The following is an 11205-nucleotide window of genomic DNA, read 5'->3' on the forward strand; positions in this document are numbered from 1 at the left end:
CTGAGTAGCTGGGATTACAGGTGCCCAGCACAACACCTGGTTAATATTTGTATTTTTAGTAGAAGCGATGTTTCACCATGTTGCCCAGGCTGGTCTTAAACTCCTGACTTCATGATCCACCCACCTCGGCTTCCCAAAGCACTGGGATTACAGGCATGAGTGAGTGTTCCCGGCCAGAATTTCTTTTCCTTAAGAATGTTGAATATAAGCCCCCAGTCTTCTGACTTGTAGGGTTTCAGCTGAAAGGTCTGCTGTTAGTCTGATGGGCTTCCCTCTGGAGATGACCTGTCTTTTATCTCTAGCTGCCTTTAACATTTTTTCCTTCATTTCAACCTTGGAGAATCTGATTGCGTGTTTTGGAGATGATCTTCTTGTAAAGTATTTTATGGAGGTTCTCTGGATTTTCTGAATTTGAATGTTGGCCTCTCTAGCTAGGTTGGGGAAGTTCTCATGGATGACATCCTGAAATAAGTTTTCCAAGTTGCTTCCATTTTTCCCATCTCTTTCAAAGATGTCAGCTGAGTTGTAGATTCAGTTTCTTTATATAATCCCATATCTCATGGAAATTTTCGTTCACTCCTTTTCATTCGTTTTCCTTTATTCTGATGTGATTGTCTTATTTCAGAAACTCAGTCATCAAGCTCTGAGATTCTTTCCTCAGCTTGGTCTATTCTGCTGTTAATGCTTGCAATTGCTTTATAAAATTCTTGTAGTGTGATCTTCAGCTCTATTGGGTTGGTTACATTTTTTTCTATACTGTCTGTTTTGTTTGTCAGCTCCTGTATCTTTTAATTGTGACTCATAGCTTCCTTTGATTGGGTTTCAACATTCTCCTGGATCTCAATGATCTTTGCTCCTATCCATATTCTGAATTCCATTTCTGTCATTTCAGCCATCTTATTCTGGTTAAGAATCCTTAACCAGATGCTGATCTTTCTTTAGTCTTTGAAGTTGCTGTCTTTTGGATTTTTTTTTCTTTTATCCTATTTGATGACCTTGGAGGTTTCATTGTGTTGTAAGGTGGGTTCAGTTGACTGATTTCATTTCTGGAAGATTTTAGGGGGCAAGGTTCGGCTCAGGACTCCTGAACTATGTGCTGTAACTTTGGGAGAATGGCATCAGCTCCCACTTTGTTCTCTGGCTCTTTGAGGTTAGGAACCTGCTATGCTAGAAGGGCTGAAGTGTTCCCGGACAGCTGGTTATCACACTCCAATGGGTGGTGCCAGCCAAAGCACTTCCTAGGGTGGTGGCAGTGGGATCTATCCTCTTTCGTATGTGGTAGTAGCATCTGCAGCTGCAGCATGGTGGGGTGCACATTCACCTGCTGCGACAGGGTACTAACGGGTGCTGGGTTGCTGGCCTCTGTGCGGGCCTTCGCAGCAGCGGCTAGCATTGACAGCACGGCTGTGGGGGCGGGGCGGGGCGGGGACAAGGTCCAGCTGGCGACTGTGTGCGTGTTCACACTGGTGGTGGTGTTTGCACCCTTTGTGAACGGTCCCACTAGCAGCAGTGGCCTCTTAGAGCAGGGGCGGGTCCACTTTTTTCTGTGCTTAGTTTCGCACCTAGAGGCCGTTTCCACGCACAGGGGTGGGTCATTGGTCGGGGCCGGGCTGGTGGTCTCTCTGCCTGATAACTCTCCAACAACAATGGTGGTTGGAGGAGGGGGCGGGGCGCACTCACGTCGGCAAAAATGATCTGGCCTGGTGCACAGAAACACCCGCGCTGGTGGGGGAGGGAAGGCAAGGTCAGCCTGCCAGCGCATATGCACTGGCAAAGTGTTGTTGGGGGTGGCCATGGCGACTGTATGTGGGAAAAGCGACCTGGTGAGGCTACAGTTGAGGGAGAGTATAGGCGGCCTAGTGCTTGTGAGCTGGGGCTGCTCTACTGGGCATTCCGCTGGTTGGGTGAGATCGCCAGCTCCCGAGCTATTTTTGCATCTCCCTAGGAGATACATAGGGCTGTACTGTAAGCAGGCACCGCTATGCTGGGGCCGCGCCAGAGGCCATCAGACTGAGAAGTGCTCAGGTCAGACCGGTTCTGTCTCCTGGGAAAATGCCCCGCAGAATTCAGGTCCTACAGTTCCCCTATGGCTAAAGTCTCCTATAGGAGTGAGTCAAGCCTAGTGGGACGGGCAACACTGACCATGCTCCACTACAGATGCTCCTGAACCAAACCCTCTGACCTTCACTACAGTTGGAGTTCCACCCCTACCACTTCCCTGAACAGTTCTCCCGGCCAATTCAAGTGTCCATGGTGGTCAAGGTTCTTCTCCTGCCAGGATTCCAAAGGCCTGTGGGCAGAGTTGGTTGCTCTTTTCCTGTTCATCTCCCCGCTTCTCCAGTAGTAGTCAGGAATGAGTCCTGGTGTACCTGCGCTGGGCAGCATCTGTGTCTCTCCTCTGTCTGCTCTCAATGCCTTCCCTTCTGAAGATCTGCTAGGAGTGCGCCAGTCTTCCTGATGCTCTGTCATTCCATGGGAAATGTTCCTTCTGACTGCATCTAATTGACCATCTTATCCCCTGTCCTGGTATTTTATTCTCGTTACATTTGAATTGTTTATTTGTTTTTACTTTTTTCATTGTAAGTTCACTTTTTTTTTCTTGCGGTCTGTCCTGGCTCGTTTGGGCTACTATAACAAAATATCATAAACTGAGTGGCTTATAACAACAGAAATTTATTTCTCACAATTCTGAAAGCTGTGAAGTTCAAGATTGGGTGTTGGTAGATTCCGTGTCTGATGAAGGCCTGCTTCCTGGTTCATAGAAAAGGTGAAGGCGTTCTCCGGGATCTCTTTTATAAGCGCACTGATCCTATTCATTAGGACTCTGCCCTAATGACCTAATCACCCCCCAAAAGCTCTGCTTTCTAATACGATCACCTTGGGAATTCGGTTTTCAACATTTTAATTTTAGGAGGAACACAAATATCCAATCCATGACACTGGCTTTTTTAAAGACTTCCTCAGTGATCGCTCCAATTTCTGTGATATGAAGACAGCAGCATATGCTGCTGTGTAAGATTAGGCTGACTCTCCTCAGAGGTCTTGTCAGTCTTTCTCCTCTTAAGTTCTGGAAGATTTGACAGGCATTAATTGCCAGACATTCATCCCAAGCTTTGCTCCAAAATCCATAAAACATACAATTTTTCCTCAAGAAACTAAAATTTTACAAACATGAATGTATAAACCACTGATAGGGATGAATGTGGTAGCCTTTTTTTCTTCACTCTTGGTTTATTTCCTTTGTTGATTTTTATAAAAGATTCATTTTCTTGGTAGTCTCCTTAGAAACATTCACTGACATCTCTCTGTCATCACCTTAAAAAGACAAAATGTATTGCCCACCAAAATCAAGGAAAGTTGACCCTCCCATAGGATGTATATTAATGGACGTGTTCACTGTGATAGCTCTGCTCTTCTTCAATCACCTTCTGATCCAGCCCCATCTATTCTTAGAAAGTTCTCTCTTTACTCCTTCACCCTTGTGGCAACACAGAGGTAAGGGAGTTTTCTTCAGTTCTTCAAACAATCATGTTCTGATCATGTTCTGGTCACTGAATTTATGTCTTCTAAAGTTCTGTACTCATCCCCTACTATCACAGAAATTCCCAGGGTAGGAGCTCTCATTTAGCTACATTGTGATCCCATTCCCTGACTTTTATCACTTCCGGAAAATTCTGTCCTTATCATCCCACTCTCCCAGAAACACCAAAGAGACAGGGGTCATTTTGGTACTTCAAAAACCCATATTCTGAACCAAGCATAGACACTTACTTCTTCCAGAAAGTCTGTCCTTGTTCCTCATCCTCCCCCAAAAACCCCAGTGATGAGGTTTCAGCTTTCTTTCAACTAATCATGTTCTGATCTCACACCCCTACCTCTAGCTTATTTGGCTGGAGGAGGGAGATTGAGACTACTTTGGGAAATCCGCAATTGGTAGTTGCTAGCAGGCACTGTACTGATTTTCAGAGGAACTGAAAGCTCATTCATGGACTCCACTAAGTCAGCTAATCTTTATGAAGTGCCTGATTTCACCACTGTGCATTTTCAGATCAGACTCTATATCATCCTCTTCCTATAGACAGGTGAAAGATAACTCCAGCTCCAAAATTATCTAAGGCACAGATTTTCCCTTAAATGTGGTTCTCAGTTGAATATGCAGGAATTCTGATGACTAAATAGCGTAAACTTCAAATAAAGTGATTTTTGCATAAGTTGTATGTTTTCTATTTACACTCACTGGCTATCAGTACATATTGTAAAAATTTCCAAATAATTCTTTGTGGAGGCAATGTGGTGAGAAGACAAGCACCCTGAAGTGAGAATTGAGGCCATGGCTGTGGTCACAGCTCTTTCACTAATTGGCTGTGTGACCTTAGGAAAATTGGTTTCCTAACAATTCCTCACTTTTGAAACCAAGTTTGCACCAAATAAGTAATTTTCTTTTTTTTTCTCACTGTGATCTAGTGAGAAATACATCTTAAAAGTGGCAATATTTACTACATAGAACACATTAAGTTCTCAAAAACAATTCTTAACACTACTCAAGGGTGACAGGATGAGTTTTGTTCTACTTTTAAAAATTGCTTGTTGTAAGCAACAAAACTGATTTCAAGAGCCATAGTGGCAATCCTAACTTTGAACAACACTGGAGGATCTTATTTTTTTAATCCCTCAATATTCTAAAAATTAAAGTGTCTGTATTTGAGATATAGAAAAACAATGTATTGAAAAACAGCCACATTCTTGCTGAGTCTCTTTTACCTTCCTCAGCTTGTCATCAAGTTACAAAAGTCAAATATTCTGCATCTCCAGATGATAAAATCCAATAGAAAATGGCCCAGGCTGGATTCTCCTACTGCAAGATATACAGCAGGGATTAGCCCTGGGTGCTTAACATCTCTAAGCCCCAGTGCCCTCATCTGTAAAAGTGGTATAACAATACAGACTTTATAGGTTGTATTAAGGATAAAATGAGATCCTGGATGTGAAACTACTGACAGAGGTGATGAATTGTGAATTCCTCAGACTAAATGTGATCTTTAGGCATGCTTTGTTCTGCACAATGAATACTCTCCAGTTTGCTACTGTCCCTACCACTCCCATAATCATCAGTCTATTGTACGGTCTCATACTTTTCTTTTTTAATTACTTGCCCGCCAAAGTCAGGTAAAGATTCATCTTGATATTGTTTCTTTATTTTTTATGCTTATGACACATTATACACACACACATATGTATATAGGTACATACACACACATCAACGGCACTGATTTTGGTACACATCAGAATTACTTAGAGAGTTTGTTAAAAATGGAGATTCCGGAGCCCCACTCTGAGTTTAGACAATAGGTCCCACATTCTCAAATAACCCCTGCCCCCAAGGCGTTTTTATACAGATGGTAGACTCACTCTGAAAAACACTAGAACATACATTCTTAAAATTCAGACATTGAATTATGGGTATGATCATTCTTTCTTGGTCAGGGACAAGAAAATATTCTCAAGACAAGTGAGATTTTGAGTCCAAGCAGAGGAAAAATAATATTTACAAAAAATAGCAACTGGCATCAAATAGGAAGATGATGGAATACAGACTGCTTTTTGAACTGCTTTATGCATTTCATATTATGAAGAGAATATTTTTCCTAATATGAGTGAAGCTGCCATGCTAACAGTAACTTTTAGGCTGAGACAAAACAATATTCAATTAGAATTCTAATTTCCATTAGAAACTGGTAAGGGGAAACACTAAAAGGCTTACAGAAAAAGTAAATCACAAAAATACAAGCTTGTAAAGCAGTGTTCACATTTTTAACCTCAGGAAAAACTTTAGGATTCAAGGTATGAGGCAAAAGTCATAATGGTTGTCAGGTTCAGGAGTTTGGAAGCGCATATAGTGCCTTATCTGCTGTTCCCTAGTTTTTCTCTTGATTTCCATCATCTGCCCTACAAACCTTTCTACATCATCTCTCGCTTCATTGTGCTCACTATGCCTATTAGGTATGGCCCATCGAAAATTAGGGACAAGTCGCCTAACTCGCCCCCGTCTGATATTTCCTCCAGGCTTCTGCCCTTCACCCGCTCCCGAATGGCGGGATTCTTCTTCATTCTGCTTGGGGACCTGCTCCCCTCCTTCGTTTTCTTGTTGGGGATTTTTCCCGTCGAGATTGTTTGCCGCTAGTTTCTCTTTAGACTCCATTACTCCTAGGAGACAAGAGAGAGAAAATGGGCTGACTTCTTGGTGGACTGATGAGGACGGAGGCCCTACTAGGCACCTTCCAAAATTCAGAGCCCTGGACTTGACTTTATACTCTTCGACATTTCATTTTTCCACCTGAGAAGCCCCGTGTACCTTGTGGGGTGCCCCCAATCCAAGCCCCTCCCTCAGGCAAAGCCCACCATTTTCCCTGTAGATCCATCTCCAGGCTTCCGCAGGCAGCAAAATGGAGGACGAGGATGGGGTGTGGGAAGGGGAGGGTTGCGTTAAGTTGGAGCGGGGAGAGGGTGAAGGCAAGGATTGGGGTCTCAGACTGGGCTTTCCTCGCGTTCCGACCTCCGCCCCACCACCGTTCCTCGCACCGACCTGGGCCTATCCTTGCGATCTCCTCCTCCTCCCGATTCTTGACGCGAGGTGCACCACCGGACACTTAGTCCCGCAGACCTGCAGAAGGGCAGGGGGCGGGGAGTGGGGGCTGCTGCAGCGGAACGCTAGCGATGACAAGCTGTCACCCAGCCCCTTCCCCGTCCCGGGCCCGGGCCCTCCTCGCCGCCCCCGCCCCCGCCTCAGCCGCCCCGCCCTCCAAGCTGACCACCATTTTCTGCACCAAGAAGGGCGGGGCAGGGGTGTCAGAAAAGCTTGCGCAGGTGGCGGAGGCAGGTGTTTCCAAAGGGTCGTAGCCTCAGGACCGCCGGCCCCCGCGGGGCCGGGCACCTCTCGGCTCACGGAAGGCGGTGGGGCCCGGGGTCTGCTTCACGCTGGACCGGCTGCGTCGCCGCGCGGCTCCCCGGGGGTGGGTCATCCTCAGGCCGGGGCCGCTCCCCAACACCAACCCCATGGATCCCCTCCAGGTCCCTCACCTCCTTCCTCTCCGCTTCCTACTTTCGGGGCCGCCCCTGCCCGCACGTCCTCAGGGCCACCTGGAGCAGGTACAGCTGCCGAGAAGGGAGCGAGCGACGGCGGCTCTGACGCCAGAGCGAGACCAGACTCACTTGGCAGGTCACGTGGGGCTGTTGTCGTCGCCAGCGGCTCCGCCCCCGTCCCACGCCCCCTCCTGCAGCTCCGAGTCAGGCGGCGCTTTCGGGCCAGCCCCGGAGTCTCTTAATGTCCCCAGCCTGGCCGGCCCTTCCACTCTCCTGTCTTTGTGTATTCTTGGGACTTCCTCTGCCTGCCCAAGAATAAAGGTACCGTCTCAGGGAACTGTCGGCCATTCTCACTTCTGTGGAGACTTGTCTCTCCCTGTTCTGGGATCCCACGATTCTCCCCACCTCCCCCTACCAGGACGCGGGCACAGAATTTAAAGGGATGCAAAATTCCTCAGTAGTCAAGAAAGGTAGCATTTTAATGCAACATTTCAAAAAACAAAGTTATTCCAAGAAAATGTATGATGAGCAAGATGTCGTAATATTAAACAAAGAGAGCATCTGTCCCGCCCACCCCAATGCCAAACCGTGGTCCTTGTTATCAGTGCTCACCTTTTTCTCTGCACCAGAACGTTTGTGGGGAACAGGAAATGAGTCAAGCACAGTGGCCTTTTTCTAATTCTTCTTAATAACTTTCTGTTCTGTTCCTTTTTTGTTTTTAAGAAACACACTCTTTATAGTTTATGTTAACTTTATCTTAACTTTAATGAAAAATTTCGAACATATGGAAAAATCGAATAGTATAATGCAAACCCATGGACTAGTATTCACCCAGATTCCACAGTTAACAACTCATGGCCAATCTTATTTCATCTTTATCATACCTGCTTCCCAACCTTAAAGATAATATTTGAAGCTAATTATAGACATAATATCACATTAGGCATAAATATTTTAAATTACATATCTACAAGATAAGGGTTCTCTTCTTTTTAGCATATAACCACAATACTGTTGTCACATCTAATAATTCACAATTCCTTAATATCATTTTATGTCTAATCTGTGTTCAAATATCCAATTGTGTCATAGTTTTTTTTAACAGTTTGTTTGAATCAAGATCCAAATAAGACCCACGCATTTTGATTGGTTGCCATATTTCCTAAATTTCTTTTTTTATTTCATTTTCATTTTTTTATTGATGAAATCATCATTTGTCCTGTATTTTCCTACAGTCTGGATCTTAGTGGTGTCATCATTAACACATACCTCTTTACTCTGTAGTTCTTATAAAATCTTAACTAATTCTAGAAAAGCTTGCTTGAATTTGGGTTCAGTTTCAATTCAGATTTTTCCAAGAGAAAGTAAATACTGTTTTTGTTTTCCTCTCTTTGGGATTTTAGGTGAAATATTTCTACAAAGAGAACCTTCTTATTTTAGGTCAGGCTCCCTAGAAGCAGAACCTGGAACAGAGATCCTTACGAATGTAATTTCTTGTAATAATGCTCTCTCAGGTTAAAGGAAGTAAAGGAAGCAGGACAGGGCTGAGGAGTGGGACAGTGGTGAAGAATGGGGTTTAACTAGAGATTAGGTTTAGTTCATCGCACCTGAAATCTAGGAAGCACACACAAGTCATCCCACCTTGACAGTAGGTCACTGGCTTTTTGTATCTCAGCGTCAGTCATAGATCAACGTCTATAGGTGGACCAGAGCATAGTCTCTGGAGCAAGGCAGTTCCCATTTGGCAGAGAACAATTCTCTGGGGAAGGGGTAAAATGTGAGTTGTATGGCCTGTAATCCCAGCACTTTGGGAGGCCAAGGTGGGAGGATTGCTTGAGCCCAGGAGTTTGAGACCAGCCTGAACAACATAGGGAGAATCCCATCTCCATGCGCGCGCGCACACACACACACACACACACACACACACACACACAAATATAGCTGGGTGTGGTGGCACACACCTGTGGTCCCACCTACTTGAGAAGCTAAGGTGGGAGAATTGCTTGAGCCCAGGAGGTCAAGGCTGCAGTGAGCTATGATTGCACCACTGCACTGCAGGCTGGACAACAGAGTGAGACCTTGTACCTCCACTTCCCCCCAGAAAAGATGTAAGTTGTTATCAGCCAACACACACAGCCAGGGATGGCTTCATAGGTATATGACCGGTGCTGTTGCACAGGGCCCTGATGTCAGAAGAGTCCTACTCCTGGTTTAATGCTCTGCTGTCTTTGTGTTGAAATTCTTAATGATTTTATTTCTGAATGTCGTCAGGCATAGGTGTGTCTACAGGTTATCTAAACTGTGTTCAGGAACAAGTCCAGTTGGCTCCAACTTCTGTGTCTCTTTCCTTCTCCCCTGGGTGCTTCCACGTTTACTACGTACTGCTGTCCTTTCTACTGGCCTTTTCCCCTCTGCTGACCTAATGTGACAAAGCTCCATTGGTTTATCTTGGCTTTTTGTTGAGTCAGACTCACTCTGTCCCTAACAAAGTGGATAAAGGCTAGGTGTGGTGGCTCATGCCTGTAGTCCCAGCACTTTGGGAGGCTGAGGCAGGTCTCTCTGAAAAAAAAAATAAAAGGTGTGCATAAAGCCTTTCTTTACTTTATAATTACATGTACTGTGAGATACACATATTCATCTGTGGTTTTTGGCTCATAATTCCCATAGCCATCGTTATTTCCTAAGTGACTAAAACAGTAAGCATATCTTTTATTAAAGTATTTGGCCTTTTGTTTCAGAACAGCTTCAGAATTATAAACATAAAAGACTGTCTTTCCTTATATGTTAGAGCACTTTCAGGCCTCAGAAGCAGGCCTCAGGAAACAGAATTTCTCTTTCTGACCTGCTCTTGCTCTCCTTTCACCTACTTCTTTTCCTCTCCAAGCCAGGCCACAGAAACTAAAAATATACTCTAATTTTCCCCTGCCTTTCTGTCTTGGAGATGGCCATAAGTAAATTCTCAGATTGACCTTGTCTGAGTGTAGGTCATAATGATGCAGGAATGGGAAGCCCCCAGACTGGGGGCTTAGCCCGGGAGTCTTCTTGGCTTCACCCTGAAAATAAATCAAGAGTGAGCTAGTGGTGTTAGGCAACAGTCTGTTTTTGAACGTTACTGCTCTTTGTGGAGCAGGGCTAAATCAGAGGCAGTGTACCCAGAGTCAGCAACATATGGGCTCTTGGCAACTGTATTTATACTCACTTATTCTCACTTTCAATTACACACAAATTAGGGAGTGGGTTAATGCAAATTGAGGAGTAGGTTATTTAGAACTTTCCGGGAAAGGAGCAGTAACTTCTGGGCCATTGCCATGGCATTTTGTAAACTGATGTGGCACTGATGTGAGTGTCTTATACTAATGAGCAACGAGAGTGGCTAGCGATCACTTTTGTCGCCATCTGCTGGTTCTTGACAGTTTCTTAACTTTAATCTGTCAGGACCAGGGAAATAAATCATGTGGGTCTCCTACCTCAATAAGACCCCAATTCAGAAGGAGTCCTGCCCCATACCCATGATGAAGAAATGCTGCACAGAGAAGCCAAGAAGACTCTGAATAGTCAGGCCTTGCCGGGTTTCCCTACTCAAATAGTGTTAGATTATACCCTTTCTGTCCAATCACATTACATTTCTACATGATTGTCCATGGTAGTACTGCTTATCTAATGACATCGTGATAAAAGACCCAAGGGGATGGGACATAGAGAGCTTCTGGGCAGCTGAACTCATGGAAGCCTGCAAGAAGGTAAACAAGAACTCATCATCTTGCCGGCAGGGCGGTACACTCCAACTTCATGGGAACAAGAATTCCCGTGCTTAGGACTCTTTCAGACCTCACCTTATGTATCTCTTCATCTGACTGCTAACTTGTATCTTTTAAAGTATTCTTTATAATAAGCAAGTACACATGTGTCCCTGAGTTTTTTGAGCCACTCTAGCAAATTAAGCCTGAATAAGGGGTTGTGGGAACCCTAACCTGAAGCCAGTTGGTCAGAAGTTCCAGAGGCCGAAACTTGCTACTGGTGTCTGAAATGGGGGCAGTCTTATGGGACAGAGATCTCAACTTGTGGGATCTAATGTTATCTCCAGGTGGAAAACATCAGAATTGAATTGGGTTAGAGAACGCCCAG

At 44.8% G+C, this 11205-nt stretch overlaps 1 protein-coding gene across 1 annotated transcript; it reads right to left on the reverse strand.

Moving 5' to 3' along the window:
* Positions 1–5173: 5173 nt before the first annotated feature.
* Positions 5174–7222, reverse strand: BEX4 (brain expressed X-linked 4). Its single transcript, XM_012436862.3, has 3 exons — positions 7078–7222; positions 6584–6661; positions 5174–6204 (listed from the first exon to the last, which is right to left on the reverse strand). The coding sequence occupies exon 3, from the start codon at positions 6197–6199 to the stop codon at positions 5837–5839; it is 363 nt and encodes a 120-aa protein (XP_012292285.1). The 5' UTR covers positions 6200–6204; positions 6584–6661; positions 7078–7222; the 3' UTR covers positions 5174–5836.
* Positions 7223–11205: the final 3983 nt, after the last annotated feature.

Source organism: Aotus nancymaae, unplaced genomic scaffold (genome assembly GCF_030222135.1).
Source record: "Aotus nancymaae isolate 86718 unplaced genomic scaffold, 86718_ANA_hifiasm-v0.15.2.pri h1tg000004l, whole genome shotgun sequence".
Taxonomy (NCBI): Eukaryota; Metazoa; Chordata; class Mammalia; order Primates; family Aotidae; genus Aotus; species Aotus nancymaae.